Raw genomic sequence first — 17,953 nt, 5'->3', positions numbered from 1 at the left:
TTCAAGGTACGTATCACAATTGACAATTATTGTAGTTAATGTTCTCTTCATCCTGTATCTTCAGCACCTAGGATAATACCTGGAACAGAGCAGGAGTTCATTATATGGAGTGAACATGAGAACAGGATGCTTGTGATTTGGGCTCTGCTTTTTTGGGTTTGGGTGTGGTTTGTCCCCTGTGGGTTCATGTGCTGGAAGCTTGGAGGCAGAGCAGAAGTGTTGGGAGATGGTGAGGAAACTTTAAGAGGCAGGGTCTCGTGGGATGTCCTGTCATTGGGAGAGCTGCCCTCAGAAGGGATTAAGGTAGCTCTCTTGGGACCCCTGAACTCTCAAGAGTGAGTTGTTGTAAGAGCAAGCTCAATCCCTGAATCACTCCTTGGTCTCCCTTTTGGAGGTGTGATCTCTTCCTCCCACACATACTTCCACTGTTGTGACACCATTCACTGTTAGGTCCTCTCTAGATGCCAAACTAATGAGACCCACTGATCTTGAACTTTGAACCTCCAGAACCATGAGCTAAATAAGTTCCTTTTTTTAATATAGTCAGTCTGTCTCAGGTATTTTACGGCAATGCAAAACTATCTAATATATGTTCCCATCTCTTTTCGTACATAGGAGATCATATTGTAGAGGACCTTGGGCTAGTTACAAAACTTCTGAATCTTAGTTTATGTGTGTCAAGTGGGGAGAATATTGTTTTATCTACTCCATAGTTTGAGATGCTAGGCATGTAGCAGAAGCTTTGCAGAGTGCTTGTGAAATGGGTGAATAGCATATGCTATCTCTGTAATGACAAATCTATATATTTTAACAGAGATCTCTTTCATTTAACAAACAAGAGAAATTGATTACACAAGCAGAAAGAGTTAGGTTTATTGAGTTGGAAATAAAAATCAACATTTTATATACCTTTGCCCTGGGGTCTATGTTTTTCTTCTGGGCTTAACTGAATACTAGACATTTTTTTCCTAGGGAAGGGAGAAATTGTTTGAATGGATTGAATGAAATTAGTATTGGTTGACTTTTCTACTCCTAGGAGGTGTTTTGTCCTTCTAGTCTACCAAGAATACCAATTCCAGATTGACTACAGCTCCAAAAACTGCAAGAAAGCGGCAGTGCTGAAGGCATGGGAGTCTGAAGACCGGCAGAGCTCCCTGACGCTAACGTTCTCCCCTCAGTGGTACAGCTGATTGGCCATAGGAAACCAGTGTCAGGATAAAACACTGACCACTGGGAGTGACAGCAAAAGTGCTTTCTGCTTAGCTGGTCCCTGGGCTACGAGTCTCACAGTCTGGCTTACCTGTGGCCTGGCTTACCCTGCCTATTTCCCCCGATTAGTATAGTCTAGATATCTCGCTTACAAAATAGAAATGCTACCCGTGTTTTCTTTTAATGCTCATCTTTCTCCAACATGTTCACTCCCTCCTGGAATCCCTCCCATTTGACATTTCCTTAGGGAAATAAAATGCAGAGAAGGGAGAAGGTGCTGGAAGGATTCAAACTTAATTAGAGTTATATATTTTATTTGAACCTCATCTCTTTGGAGAAAGGGGAACAGAAATGAGAGAAGTAAGTCAGAGGTAGTCTGGCATGAAGCCTAGAGATGTAGGGTGCTTGAAGAAGGAAACCCTTCACTGGAATATCTGCTGAAGCTGAAATGAGGGGATAGGGAACGTAGAGACATCGTGGGCATTTGGTAATGTGGCCAGGGGGTGTGATTCCAGTGCCCAGTAGGGAGGCAGCAGGCGGAGGAGTCACAAAGCAAAGTATTGCTAGCATGTACCCAGTCTAGGTTTCCTGACCAAGCAGCCCCTCTTGGGTGGGAAGAATTTGCCCAGGTTTTCTGACCCCTTATTCCCAGTTCGCCTCCCAGGAGTGATCGTTATACTCATTGGTTGAGTAATTCATATGTTGCCCTCTTCTCTCCATTGATGGTGTCTGAGGCCGAGTCTGAGACTGGGTTTGGGGAGCTCCAGAGTGAGGCTGCCAGTGGTGCCGCCGGGGGTAGGTGTAAGCCCTCGATGTGGGTTTGTGCTGGGGCTCCCTCTCCATCTCCAGCTCCATCTCAGGCTCAGTCTCGGGCTCTGGTGGGGTCTTGGGCTCCGGATCCGTCTCAGGCTCCAGCTCAGTCTCGGGTTCCAGCTCCAGCTCAGACTGGGGCTCTGTGTCGGGCTCCAGATCAGATCGAGGCTCCAGCTCTGACTCATTCTCCAGCTCCTGATCTAGGTCTAGGTAAGAATCCAGTCCCACATCTTGTTCTGACTCCAGCATGGGTTCCATTTCCAAATCAAACTCCGACTCCTCTTCTACTGTCTGCTGGGCCTTGGCGATGCTTGGACTTGGATTTTTTTTGCTTTCTGGAAAATTACTACCCATTTTAAATCTTGGAATGTCATTCTGAAATACACACAATTAGATGGGGTAAAATTTCCAATTAAAGTTTAACTTTCAAGCAGTCAAAGAATAGCAAAATATAATAGAACTTAAGGTACCAGAACCACAGGTTCCTGGCAAAGAAGAAAATATTTCTTGCCTAAATCTGCTTCTCATCTTCTTTGCCCTCCTTGGTTTCTCAGCTATTCACTATTCTTTAGGCTCAGTCAGTCCCTAACTTCTCATCTCTCTGGCTTTTCTAGCTAGACTGGATTTCATGATCCACCATTTAAATAGCAATGGTCTTGAAAGTGTTCTGAAATATCTTGTGTTCTTGATCTTACCTATCTTGCCACCCCCATTGAAATTCTTGACAGGGCACATAAGGCTATTTGCACCTGGCCTCTTGCCATCTTCTCTAGCATCATCTCCACCTGTGGTACCCACCCTTTACTCTAGCCATGGCACTACCCAGAGTTGCCTGACTACTGCTTACCTTGACTCACGCTGCTCCTTTTGCCTGCCTTGTCCTCCTCCATCTTGTCCACATATACTTATTCATCATTCCAGATTCAGATCCAAGATGACCAGCCAGGATCCCAGCTTCCTCTGTATTCCAGCTGTACTTCACTCATACTTCTATCATTGTACCAGTGATAGGTTCCCATATTTACAAATCTACCCCTTCCTAGGCTCTGAGTTCCTTGCAGTGCCTGGTCCTTGATATTCCCAGTGCCAGGCACCATGCCTGTCCCATAGCAGGTGCCTGCAAGGTTTGGTGAGTCACCCTTGCAGTAAGCAATGTTCCATGAAATTTACCACTTTCACCCTTCTCAAAGATTTGTTTATTTTTATTTATTTATTTATTTTTTTACCATTTGACATGTCTGCTTTTCCTTCTTGCTTCCTGGTTTGCTGCTTCTTGGTCTCTATGCTGTCTTCTCTATTTCTACTGGATTCACACTGCACCCCCCCCCATATTGGGGATTGAACCCAGGACCCAGCACATGCTAGGCAAGCACTCCACCACTAAGTTACATCTTCAGTTTTTTTTTCCTTTCTTTCTTTCATTTATTTGTTTTTGAGACAGGGTCTCACTAAGTTGCTGAGACTGGTCTTCAACTTGCAGTCCTCCTGCCTCAAACCTCCTGAGTAGCTGTGCCACCAAGCCCAGCTCTGCTGGAGTTTTAAATGGCAGCATGTTCCAAGTCTTGATCCTGGGACCCTACTCTTCTCCATCCACTCTCCCCCATGGGTAATTTTATTTAGACCCATATTACCATCTATGTGCCAGTGACTCTTTGGTTATAACCATTCCCCTAATCTGCAGGTTCATATACCTACTTCCATTCTTGACATCCCCATTTAGATGTTTAGTAGACATCTCAAATTTAATACAAACAAAATAGAAAATAGGACTGGCTCCTCTTCTAGTCATCCCTATCTTAAATGCCAGAAACAAATTGATATATTCAGTATCAACTCTTAATATAAGTCCTGAAAAGAATGTTAATAAACTAGAAAAATACTTTTTTTTAAAAAAGCAGTCAATAAATGTCCATCTTAAACACCATTACCACTAGCCTTTATATAGGCTGACAAGAAGCTTTCTCATCAACTCCAGGAGAAGACAAGATCAGTGCTATTATTTAAATTATTTTGGGAGATCTAACTTATGCAATAATATGTAATATTGAATATAAATTCTAAGAGAAAATGACAGATTAGTATTAATTTTAGTATATATTTTGCTATATTAAAAAAAACCAGAAAGGCCAGGTGCAGTGACACATGCCTGTGATCACACAGCTAGGGAGGCTGAGGCAGGAGGATTGTGAGTTCAAGGTCAGCCTCAGCAACTCAGAGAAACTCTAAGCAACTCAGCAAGACCCTGTATCAAAATATAAAAAAGGATTATGGCTCAGTGGTTAAGCACCCCTGGGTTCAATCCCCAGTACAAACAAAATGGAGCAAAACACTGAAGAGAATTAACAATGAAACTTCTTAGGACTAGTGAAATGATTCACAGGGTGGCCAAATAATTATAAAAAATCAGATATTTGGTTTGGAAATGTGGCCCAGTGGTAGAGCACTTGCCTAGCATACATAAGGCCCTGGGTTCGATCCAGCACCACACTCCTCCCCAACAGAAAATCAGTGGGTTCCTTATATCTTAGAAATTGCCAGTTGGACCATCTAATGAGAGAGAAAATTTATTTTATTGTTGTCGCTCTTAGTTTGAGACAGGATCTTGCTATGCTACGCAGGCTGGACTCAAGTCCATGGGCTCGTGATCTTCCCTTCTCAGCCTCTTGAGTAGCTGGAACTATACACGTGTACTACCATGTGTGGCCTAACACAACTTATTTTAAAAAGCAATACATGTAAAACATATAAAAATATAAGCTAGGCTTTGTCTACATGAAGCAAGTTGTAAAACCTTTTCATGAATTTAACATTTAAAAAGACTGAATAAATGTAGACAGTCCATGTTCCTGTATAGGAAGAACAGATACTGTAAAGATATAAATTCTCAGATTATTTTATGTTGTTAATGTAATTCTAAAGAAATTTCCAACAGGTTTTTTTTTGGTTGTTTAGTTTTTGTTTGCATTTTGAGAGTAGAAAGTAGAAACTGATAAAGATTCAAAGTTGGTTTGGAAGAATAAATTAGTGATAATGAGTTAGAAAAAAAATTTTTTCTGTTAGAAAATTTTGAAACAGAATGTTGATAACACAGGGCTGTGTGTGCCGCATGTGTGTGTGTGCACGTGTGTTGCTAAGGATCGAACCCAGAGGTACTGTACCACTGAGCTACACCCCAAACCCTTTTTCTTAATTTTTATTTTGAGACAGGGTCTTGATAATTTTTCCCCTAAATTATTGCCATGCTAAATTAAGACTGACTTCAAACTTGCCATCCTCCTGCCTCAGTCTCCTGAGTCACTGGTATCACAGGCATACAACACTGTGCCTGTTAACACAGAACTTCTTAACTAAAATGTTAAAATGTATTATTCAAGTTATAGTAATCAAAATAGTATGATACCAAAGCTATGAAGAACAATGAAACCAAAAACCAGGATAGAAATGAGTTTTAGTTTGGGTAAGTAAATAATATTTAATGAAAATGGCATCTGAGATTAGTGAGGCAAAGAAGACTTATTCAAGAGATGGTTGGATGGTACTATGGTTTGCATGTATGTCCTCCAAAATTCATGTTGAAACTTAATATCCACTGTGGTGGTATTAAGAGGTGGGGCCTTTTGGAAAGTGATTAGTGCCTTCTAAAGGGGCAAAAGGTTTCTACTTCCTCCATGTGAGGAGGATGCCAATGATGGAACAAACCCTCGCCAGACATCAAACTTGCTGGGGCCTTGATTTTTGACTTTTCAGCCTCCAGGACTGTGGCAAATAAATTTTTGTTATTTATAAATTACCCAGTCTCAGGAATTTTATTATAGCAGCATAAATGGACTGAGACAGATGGTAGAGCTCAAAATAGTTAGCTATATAGATTTAAAAAAATGGTTATCTTTAACGTTATACACTGAAACACATTCTAGTTAAATTACAGAGTATAGCATATGAAAATGAAAACAAAATGTAGGAAAAAATGTTATTTACTTTGTATGTGGGAATAACTTCATAAGCAAAAATAAGTGAAAAATAAAAAGATTAATAGATGTGACTACATAATATATAAAAACAAATGTTAAGAGAATCATAATATAAATAAAATAATAGAGAAACTTCCATTTAAAGTAAAAGCAGACTACATAATGGAGACCAACCCTCCCAGTGTGAAAAACTAGGTAGAATATTTTTTTTTAAAACTCTGCTTGAAGGTACCATAATGCTAACAAGATGAAGAGGAATTACCAGGACAAGAATAGGAAGAGATGAAAATCTAGGGAGATGAATCTAGCCTTTGGGGCCACTTTGTCCTGAGGGTATTTGATGATCTAGAAATAGCACATGGAGCAGTGCTGAGTGATACCTTTATATCTTTAAGGGATTAGGGTTGCAAAAATTACATTCCATGGTCTGCTGAAGGAGGGGTTATGGTGAACCTTCCTAGGAATTATAAATGAACTGTGGATCATCAGGATGGTCAAGAAAACCTCAAGCCCTCATATCAGATCAAAGCAATCCTGGATTTCTAGTGCCTCCAGGTATCTGGAAAAACAATTCATTTCTTTCTGGAAGAAAAAATATCATCCTAGGCCACAAAGTATTTCTATAAACATTTTCCAAATACAATGTCTGGCACACATCAAAGATTACCAGGCACGTTAGATTTTGACAGTAAAGGGTGTAGGTCAAATCTTAGGGCAATAATTCTCAAAATGTGGTTCCTGTACCAGGTAATACCAGCAACTTTGTCTGATAAATGGGTAGCAATGTAAAGTCTTAGGACTCACCCTGGACATGTTGAATCAGAAATTCAGTGAATTGGGACACAAAGGGGCCTAGCTATCTTTGTTTTAACAGCACATTTAGGTGATTCTGATGTGTATTAAAGTTCAAAAATGAATGTAAATTCTGATAAGAAGGACCACCTCTGGCCAGAGATGTCAAGAGAATTCTTGTTCTGAGTAGAGGTGAACCTGATGAGCTCTGCTGTCCCTTCTAATGGAATGGTTTTCTGCATCTATGATTTTGTAACTGGAAGTAAACTATAGAGTAGACCAAACAAACAAACAAACAAAAATTCAGATTTAGCTACCAGGGAAAAATTATTCTGGATAAAACAGCGACATATAACTTGTAAGAATTATCACCAAAGCAAAGGAAATAACTGGCAATACATTGCTGAAGGGGCTGTAGCTCAATGGCAGAGTGCTTGCCTCACATGTGTGATGCACTCGGTTGGATCCTTAGCACTGCATAAAAATAAGTAAAATAAAAGTATTCGGTCCATCTACAACAAAAAATTTAAAAAAGAAAGAAAGAAAGAGGCTATGTTTTACAAGCCTGGATATCTTTTACTTCTTAGAGTTTTTAAAAACACTTATTAATGTGGTAATACTTTTCTTGTCATAAAAATTCACACATTATTGATATCTAGAGATTTGAATCATAGATTTGATTGAAAAATAATTCCTAAGTCATTAAATAGTATTTGATATCCAGCTGTGTTTTTAATTTCTTTTTTCTTTCTTTCTTTCTTTTTTTTTTTTTTTGTTTTGAAACTTTGACCTACACAGATAGTAATTTGAAAATGCTGAAGCAGAACAAGTTATTTACTTAGAATTAATAAATGACTAAAACTTCTGACATATATCTTTTTCTTTTGCCTTTGGTAAGGTTGAATAAATCTTCTATTACTCACAAGGTAAATAATAGTCAAAGTATCAGACATGCAGATATTCACCTCAGTTAATTCATTAGCTTTATTATTCATCCCAAAGGTCTAGGTGGGGTAGGCTCTAAAGGTCTATCTAAGGAAGATATTTAAGATATTTAGTGATTGGTATGGCACTAACCAAGACTGATGTAAAGGGAGGCTCTGGGCTGCCACTGCATTGCATTAACCCTCTCTTCAGTTGAAGAGTGTTCTGGATAGCACCCAGATGCCAAGGCAGTAGGGGCACTTGGCACTGCTATTTATGGGTCGGTAAGAGAGCATTTTCAACATCTCAGATTCTGGTATAGCCACACTGGAAAACCTTTCCTGGACATTTTTCATCTCTACCAGATCAGGTGTCTCCCCCTTCCCCACCTCCCCATGTGCTTCCCATCATCCAACCTTGTTCACGTCTGAGTAGGTTTCCTGTATCACTGTCTCAGATTCATCATCACTTAACTCAGAGAGCTCTGTAAACTTCCTTGATGAGGCAAACAGCACGGCATCATGGAGGCTGAGGAATAGCTGGGCCTTGGTGATGCCAGCATCAAAGAAGTCATTCTTTTCAAACATCCTGACCACAGAGGCTACAAACCAAACCCGGAACACACAGTGTCAGACACCTGGGGAGCAGAGCCCCCAGGATGCAAGACCCAGCCCTCTCACAGGGTGAAGGATACTCACGGTGACACCCTGCCATGAGCACTAGAATGTTGGCGTTTTGGAAAGCATTGCACATCTGCAGGGAGAGAGTGAATCAGTGTCAGACAGCTTTGTGCTCACTAAGAAAGGGACTTTAAATTAGCTGAGTTTTCAAACCCCTTTGGCCATGGGCTCATCTGGGATATAAGTACTGTTGCCTCTCAATTCTGCTTTACAAACATTTGATGAGTAGACTTCTGAAGGCCGAGAAACACAAAAGAGAGTCCGACTATCTTATGGCAGGTGGGGACTGAGATGGAGGGATGCCACAGTCTTGAGGTGGGCAACAGTTCACATAAAGAGAAAAACATTTGCATGAGGAAAGCCCTGGAATAGAGATGGGCACAGATATGACAGGAACACTTTGGAAGTCATCAAGAACAGCCTTACCTTGGAATTATTATTTAATGTTTGTGTGTGCCCCTGCTCACTGGAGTTCATCAAGCCAAGGGGGTGAGATTTGGCCCAAAGACGGTCAGGTGATGCAGTGGGAAATAGAATTCAAAAATCCTGAAGGTCACAGTCAGAGCTGCTCTGCAAAGTTGCATTTGACTTTAGTAAAACATCAGATATTTAGTATCTGATGTTAACTCAAGTTTACTTCAGCCAATATACCAAGCTCTGGGGCAATAAATCATTTGAAGTTCACTTCCAACCAAGTCAATATTAATTGTAACCCTCTAGGATTGAGTAGAATTCATCCCTGAGCATCAACTTAAAATGCTAAAAGAAACCAAACAGACTTTGCTTCTATCAGCACCAAGAGGAAACAGAAAGTCATTCTTTTTTTTTGTACCAGGGATTGAACCCAGGAGCGCTTAAACCCTGAGCCACATTCCCAGCCCATTTTTTACTTTTCATTTTGAGACAGGGTCTCACTAAGTTGCTCAGGGCCTCACTAAATTGCTGAGGCTGGTGTTGAACTGGCTATCCTTCTGCCTCAGCCTCCCATGCTGCTGGGATTACAGGTATGTACCACCATGCCCAGCTTAAATTGCCAATTATAAGGTAAACAAAACAATATTTTTTAAATAGGGGTATACAGAACAATTACAAAGGGAATTTAAGAAAACCTATATTTTAGAGTATAAAGTGCACCAAGAATGTCTCACAGATTTAAAGTAAAGATATCTGACATTTCCTCTATGGGGATAGAGCAGAAAGTAGTCATCCACAAGGGCCAGAAAATATGGTGTCTTTACATTAAGTAGTGACAGGTGGGAGCGAGGTGAGGAAAGCACAGTTGCACTATGGGATATTTTAAAGAGGAAACAGACTCAGTGCAATTTAGTAATCTGCCTTGGGTCAGACAGAGAGCGAGCACTGAAGCTACAACAAAGCACACATTTCCAGACGGGCAGCCAGAGTTCTCCCTGTTATGAAAAACTTGATACTGCTTCACTTAAGAGGATACTATCCCCTTGGGAATAAAAACGTATGGTAAAGTAGAATTCAAAGATAAAAGAAGGTAAACCTACCAAAGTAGCATATCTTAAAAAACGGTGGATGTAGTCAGAACCCAGAAGTGAGTGCTCAGGATGCTTAAACCTGGGCCACCGCCAAGAGGGGCAGAGGTAAGAGAGTGCTATCCACTGAGATAAGCGGGCTGAAGAAAGTACACTGTACTTATGAGACATTGAGCAACAGAACCAGAATGGTTGACTGTGCATATAAACTGTCTGTTGTGTATTGGAAGGAGAGAGATGAAAAGGCCACAGAAGAGAGCAGGAGTCAGGTCTTGGTGACATGAACTTTGAAGGAAAACAATCTTCCCTGTCCTCTTCTACCTGCAGGTGCCCACAATGAACAGGGCAGTGGGAAGACTCTGCATCAGATACTGGATAGGCAGTCCAGGCTTGGGGTGTCATTTCATTCCACCTTCTTCATATCTAAGTACAAGACAACCCAGTGTCTGGCTCAGAGCAGCTGAACAGTAGGAGTTCTTGGTGAGCTTCTTTCTGTACCACTCAAACCTACTCCTTCAAAAGATTTTCAGCTAACTCCTAGGATGTACTGGGAGTTACATGGGGCCATGGCACAGATTGCTACTTCAGTGGTGTTGGGAATTTCCTTTTTGCATTTCTGGAGAAGTAATAAATGGCTCATGTTTACTGAACCAACCCCAATTCATTTTATTCTGATTGGACTTAAAGTACCATCCATGTTCAAGTTTCTGCTAGCCTAGCAGTGATGAAGTAGCTAATCAGAGGCTAACGGGATCAAATGGGGATGGGGTGTGGGTGTGGGTGGTGTGAGGCAATTAGAGCTCTCAACAAAGCCCCCCAGGTACTTACCTGTCTTAATACCACCAAAGCTTGAAAATCGACATAATGCACCATGGAGAAATCCAGGATGATGGTGTGGATGCTGGGTTGATAAGACCTGTCCGAGTAAGGGATGGTTGATACCTCCTGACTTTCAGTAGCTTCAGGCAGTGGAAGCAAGCTGTTTCTTGAGGGGTGGTTAGCAAGCCGGACTTTCTCCAGATCCTCATAGTTTTGTTCTTGATTTCTCTGAGATGTGGAAGATCCTGTGTTTGGCACTTGGTCATCAGATAAACTCTGGCTCATGTTTATGCTATCCAAATGTGAACATCGGACCAGGTTAATGGAGGATGAATCAAGGTTCTGTTTATTTTCAAAGCGTTCTGTGTAGATAATCTGAAAGAATAGAGATGACATTCAAACAAGGGCTGGAAGTACTTGTGACTAACTGTATCTGTCTACTAGCTCACTTCCCTCTCTCCTATGAAATTGCTCCCCAGACTAGGTACTACTGTCCATTTTTTATTTGGATATCTCATGACCAAAGCTACATTCATCTTTCCTTATCCTAACCACCCACAGGGGCTTCTTCCTATGGACATCAATGACATTATTATTCTAGTAAGCCAGACTTAAAATCATCTTCGATTTTTTTCTTTCCTTTGTCCCTGGGTCCTCATTAGTCTTCAATTTCTACCCATATTTTGTTTGGAGTCTGTCTTTCTATCAGGCCTTTTATCAGTACCTTCTTCTTTTATCGATGCAACAGTCTTCTGTCACGCTTTCTTAAGAAAACAAAAAGTTACTTGACTAGGGCTATCTTTACTTCTCCTTCCTTTCAGCCTATTTAATAGGCCCACATACCTTCTGTAGCTTAAGGACAGCACCAATGACCAAGAATACCATGACATGCAAGGTCTGAATGTGAACCCTGCATTCACAAGGATCAGATTCTACCTGGGGGGAGTACACATGTCCATAAAAAGATAAATAAAGAACATGAGTAGATAAGGACTATAAGGTTCATGGGAAAATGAAAAGAATTTGCTTGCTAGAGTGGCATAATTCTGAATGATGTTTCTTTTTTTATTTTTTAATCTGTTATCACTGGGAAAAGTGATTGACCACAAGCATGATTGTGAAGTAATATGATACACCCTCGAGAACAATCAGGATATTGGCAGTTTATGCTCAAGAAAACTGCATGGAATGGAAAAACAATATGTCACAACTGAAGCACTGTGACGGATAAGCTTTCACAGCTGCCACCCCTGGCTAGGACCTGACTTCCAGGTGAAATGTCCTCTACTCCTGAAATTGACTCTTACTCGCATAATTTGAAAAGCACTATGTATATCAGAAAGTTATTTAACAAGCCAAAATTATTTCTGATATGGAAGTCTAAATAAGTTGCTTACTCTTTTAAAATGACAAAATGTGAAGCTGAAAGGAAAAATAAATGTGAAATCTTTGAAGAATAAATGATATAAATGATGTCACAACAAAAAATATTAAAACTCTTATCATTCTAATGATAATATGACTTGTGAAATAAATTTTAGAACTGGGGGTTTAGCTCAGTGGTAGAGAGTGGATTTAGCATGTGTGAAGACCCAGGTTCCTCAGCAGGATGTAAGAAAATAATTTTTTTTTTTTTTTTTTGCAGTGCCAGGGATCGAACCCAGGGCCTTATATTTGCAGGGCAAGCACTCTACCGACTGAGCTATCTCCCCAGCCCAAGAAGTTAATTTTTTAAAAATTAAAGATAAAAGCCATTGGGCTGGGGATATAGCTCAGTTGGTAGAGTGCTTGCCTCACAAGCTCAAGGCCCTGGGTTCAATCCTCAGCACCACAAAAAAAAAAAAAAAAAAAAAAAAAAAAAAAAAAAAAAAGATAAAAGCCATTCAAGGTAGTAAAGTAGGATATATTGTATAGCAAAAAAAAAAAAAAAAAAAAAAAAAAGTGGTGTGGATAGATATGATAGTTCAATTGTGAGAGTTCTTCCTTAAGACATGAAAGGCACTGAGGCCAGACCTCTGGGGAACAGGTGTGGGTTAACCCAGTGAATACAAGCTTCTCCAGGTAGAGGAAACTTTCTGAGAGCCTGTCTGTTCTCGACCTCACAGACTCTACATTCCTGTCTTTCTTACAAGTCCCTTGTGCCATTTCTGTCTGAACTTATTTTCCAGGCCAAGATTCTTACCCTGAGAACTTCAGGTTTATGTCTACTTCAGGGTCCCTGTACAAGCCTATTCATGAACCGAGAATCCTCTTTTTTCCTATCTAATATCAATCCACATTTCTCTCCTACCCAGAACATGTCCATTGCTACATGAAGTTTCTTTGACTTTTTGAGTTCATGCCAATCTTCCCTTGCCCACAGTTTAGGAAGTAACAATATAATACTATATATTGCATGTTTCACTATCCTATTTAATAAAATGTAAGTTATACCATCATTTTTCATAACACAAAAAAAGAAAAAATGCTAAGAATTAAATAATGGCATGTTATGGATTAGTTGATGCATCCAAATATTGGAAATGTGAAAAAAAAACCATTTTAGGATTGATAAAATATAAAAAACTTATATGTCACATTAATAGAGATTTGTCTTGGGCGGCTGGGGTTGTGGCTCAGTGGTAGAGTGTGTCCCTCACATGTGTGAGACACTGGGTTTGATTCTCAGCACTAAATGAATAAAATAAAGGTCAAACAACAACTAAAAATATATATTTTTTTTTAAAAGAGAATTATCTCTAATTTGATTTAAAAATCTGTGAAGTACTTCAAAACAATTCTATGATTTTGTGGAGGAAGGGGAAGTACATAGGTGGGTGAGACAAGATTGGGTATAAGTTGACAAATCTTAAAGTTGATGGCAGGACATGACCGCTCATTATGCTTCTCTATATGTTTAAAAATTTCCATGAACTTTAAGGACATTATGCTAAGTGAAATAAACCAGGCCACTAAAAGATAAATACTATTATGATTCTACTTATATGAAGTATCTAGACTAGTCAAATTCATAGAAACAGAAAGTAGAATAGTGGTTTCCAGGGTCAGGGAGGAAAGGGAAATAAGGAGTCTTTGTTTAATGGATTCAGACTTCCAGTTCCAGAAGATGAAAAAAGGTTCTGGAGATGGATGGTGGTAGTGATTGTGAAATAAATGTGAAGACAGGGTGCTTAACACTACTGAACTTAAACATGGTTAAGAGGTGTGTTTTCATTAAGAAGTCTTACATCATGAGCAAGTTGGTTTCATTCTGGGAATGCAAGGTTGGTTTACATAGGCAAATTAATAAATGTAATTCATCATATAAATAGAATTAAGGACAAAAATCTCATGATCATATCGATAGATACAGAAAAAGTCTTTGACAAAATTCAGCATCCATTCATCTTAAAAATGCTAAACAAACCAAGGATAGAAGGAAACTTGCCTCAATATCATACACTACATATGACACACCCACAGTTGACATCATACTGAATGGGGAAAAACTGAAAGTATTTCTTCTAAAATCAAGAACAAAACAAGGATGTCCAATCTCACTTCTATTCAATATACTTCTTGAAATTTTATCCAGAGCAATTACGAGAAGGAAATTAAAGGGCTACAGATAGAAAAATTGAAATTATTTCTGTTTGTGGATGATTCTACATTTAGAAGTCCACCCAGAAATTTCCCCAAAAGACTTCTAGAGCTGATGAACAAATTCAGCAAAGTAGCAGGATACAAAATCAGCACACAAAAGTCAATAGTTTTTCTACACATCTATAATGAACCCAATGACAAAGAAATTAGGAAAACAATTCCATTCACAATAGCCTAAAAGAAAAAAAAAAAAAAAAAAAACCCTGGGAATAAATCTAACCAAGGAGGTGAAAGACTTATATATATATTTATATAATGAAAATCATAGGATACTGAAGAAAGAAATTGATAGAGACATTAGAAGATGGAAAGACCATTCATGTTCTTGGATAGGCAGAATTAACATTGTTAAAATCATCATATTACCAAAAGTAATCTACAGATTCAATGCAATCTCCATCAAAATATCAATGGCATTGTTCAAAAAAGTAGAAAAACCAGTCCTCTAAAATTCATATGGAAGAATAAAAGACCCAGAATAGCCCAATGCAAGTCTAAGCAATAAGAATAAGACTGAAGGGCATCACAATACCCAGCCTCAAATTATACTACGGAGCTATACTAACAAAAAAACAGCATAGTATAGACATAAAAACAGACATGAAGACCAATGGAATAGAACAATAGAATAGAATACAAGGACAAACTCATACAGACCCAGTCATCTCATCTTTGACAAAGGTGCCAAAAACACACACTGGAGAAAAGACAGATTTTTTAACAAATGGTAATGGGAAAACTGGATATCCAGATGTAGAAGAATGAAACTAGATTCCTATCTATCACCCTGAACAAAAGTCAACTCAATGTGGATCAGAGTCCTAGGAGTTAGACCAGAAAGATGACTCCTAGAAGAAAACAGTGTCAACACTCCAACTCATAGACACAGTCTTTGACTTCCTTAATAAAACTAACTCCTAAAACTCAAGAAATAAAACCCAGAGTTCAATCCCTGGTACCCCTCCCCCACCAAAAAAAAAAAAAAACTTCTGCACAACAAAGAAAACAATTACAAGAATTCAAAGAGAGCCTACTAAATGGGAGAAAATATTTATTGGTACTCTTCTGATAGGGGATTGATATTCCAGAATCTATAAAGAACTCAGAAAACTTAACATCAAAACCCAACAAATAACCCAATCAGTAAGTGGGCAAATGAACAAAACAGACATTTCTCAAAAAAAGAAATGCAAATGGTTAAGAAATACATGAAAAAGTTCAATGTTCTTTCTCAGCAATCAGGGAAATGCTAATCAAAACTACACTGAGATTTCCTCTCACCTCAGAATGACAAGCGTCAAGAATATAAATGGCCAGGCGTGGTGGTGCACGCCTATAACCCCAGCAGCTCGGGAGGCTGAGGCAGGGGATCATGAGTTCAAAGCCAGCCTCAGCAAAAGCGAGGCAATAAGCAACTCAGTGAGACCCTGTCTCTAAATAAAAAACAGAAGAGGGCTGGGGATGCGGCTCAGTGGTCGAGGGTCCCTGAGTTTAATACCTGGTAACTCCCCCACACGAAAAGAATATAAATAATGATAACTGCTGGCAAGGATATGGGAAGAAAGGAAAACTTTACATTATTGGTAGGACTACAAATTAGTACAGCCACTATGGAAATTGGTATGGAGATTCCTCAAAAGACTAGGAATGGAACCACCACGACCTATCCATTCCACTCCTTGGTAATTTATCCAAAAGGACCAAAGTCAGTGTACTATAGTAATGCATACATTTCAGTGTTTATAGCAGTGTAATCCACAATAGCCAAGTTATGGAACCATCAGTGTCTATCAACAGATGAATGGATTTTTTAAAAAGTAGTATATATACAAAATGAAGTTATATTCAGTCATAAAGAAATTATCATTTGCTGATAAAATGGATGTATCTGGGAAACATCCTATTCATTGAAATAAGCCAGACTCAGAAAGCAAGAGTTGGATGTTTTTTTTTTCCTCATATACAGAAGTAGAGACAAAAAGAATTGGAAAAAAAAAAAAAAAAAAAAAACAAAGAATCATCACAGAAAAAGAAGGAAGTAAAGGAATGGATCAAAGGAAGGAGGACAGGAAGGAAAGGGAGGCACTGGGGAATTAAATCAATCAAATTATTCTATGTGTACATACAAATATATCACAAAGAATTACACATTTATTATAATTATAATACACCCATTAAAAAAGAATAAATAGAGTAGAGTAGAAGAAAGAGAGGGGGAAGGAGAAAAGGGGAAGGGGAAGTACTGGGAATGAAATTGAGCAGATTGTGTTATGTCATATATGAATATGTCACAATAAACCTCACTATTATGTATAATTATAATGCGCCGATAAAAACAAAAACATAGCATGTTTTTTATGTTATTCATTTTTTATCACCATGAAAAAGACTACTTGAAGACAGACACAGAGACTCTTAAAACTTCTTTTTCCTTTTTAAAGATTCCTAAAACACTGGCAATGAAAGAAAAAAAATAGGCAAATGGGTTTGCATCAATCTGAAAAGCTTCTGCAGCTGGGCACTGTGGCACATGCCTGTAATCCCAGCGACTCAGGAGGCCGAGGCAGGAGGATTGAAAGCTCAAGGCCAGCCTCAGCAATTTAGCAAGGTCCTAAGCAACTTGGCAAGACCCCTATTTCAAAATAAAAATAAAAAAGGGATTAGTATGTGGCCCAGTAGTTAAGTACCTCTGGGTTCAATCCCTGGTACCAAAAATAAATAAATAAATAGCTTCTGCATAACAAAGGACACAATTAACAGAGTTAAGGAACAATCCACAAATTGAGAGAAAATATCTTCCAATCATACATCAGATAAAGGGCCAATATGCAAAGTACACAAGAAACTCAAACTATTCAAGAACAAGAAAACAAATAATCCCATCAAAAATGGGTAAAGGACATGAAGAGACATTTTTCAATAGAATGGATACAATGGCCCATACATGAAAAAATGTTCAACATCTCTAACCATCAAAGAAATGCAAATTCGAAACACTATAAGATATTATTATGTACCTGTTACATTGGCTATTATAAAAAGATGAAAGATAACACGTGTTGGGAAGAAGGTGGGGAAAGGAGAATGCTCACAGACTGTTGGTGGTATTGTAAAAAATTCTAGTGTTCTACTGCACAGGATGTTCTACAGGGCTTAGGCCCCAGTAGGTCTCAATAAACTTGTTGAATAAGAGAAAAAAACTAAAAGAGGGGATTTTAAATGTTCTTACTACAAAGAAATGATAAGCATTTGAGGTGACTGATATGTTAATTAGCCTTAGTAGGTCATTGCACAATGTATACATGTATTGAAATTATACTCCGTAAATATGTACAAGTATCTCTTAATTAAAAATAAAACTTTAAAACATCCTTTTTTTCCCCCTTTTTCATAGTGTCATGGTTCTGGGCACATATTAGGAGATCAATAACTATTGGATGATCTTTTTCTGCTCTAAAGTGTATTTGTGGGGCTGGGGATATAGCTCAGTTGGTAGAGTGCTTGCCTTGGAAGCACAAGGCCCTGAGTTCAATCCCCAGCACCAAAAATAAATAGATAAAGTGTATTTGCTGATGTCTTGTAAATAAATGTTCTCCTCAAT

At 38.8% G+C, this 17,953-nt stretch overlaps 1 protein-coding gene across 1 annotated transcript in view; it reads right to left on the bottom strand.

Moving 5' to 3' along the window:
- Window positions 1-967: 967 nt before the first annotated feature.
- The window catches only part of SLC26A8 (solute carrier family 26 member 8), a 69,319-nt gene continuing 52,333 nt past the window's right edge, over window positions 968-17,953 (bottom strand). The window contains exons 18-21 of the mRNA XM_079148682.1: window positions 10,720-11,085; window positions 8,408-8,462; window positions 8,126-8,310; window positions 968-2,397 (exon numbers count right to left, since the gene is read on the bottom strand). Of these exons, the coding sequence (XP_079004808.1) occupies window positions 1,852-2,397; window positions 8,126-8,310; window positions 8,408-8,462; window positions 10,720-11,085 (1,152 nt within the window). The 3' untranslated portion in view covers window positions 968-1,851. The remainder of the gene's footprint in view (window positions 2,398-8,125; window positions 8,311-8,407; window positions 8,463-10,719; window positions 11,086-17,953) is intronic.

The sequence above is a fragment of the Sciurus vulgaris genome (genome assembly GCF_902686455.1).
Source record: "Sciurus vulgaris genome assembly, chromosome: 7".
Taxonomy (NCBI): Eukaryota; Metazoa; Chordata; class Mammalia; order Rodentia; family Sciuridae; genus Sciurus; species Sciurus vulgaris.
The sequence above is the reverse complement of the archived record's forward strand: the minus strand, read 5'-3'. Positions and strand labels throughout refer to the sequence as shown.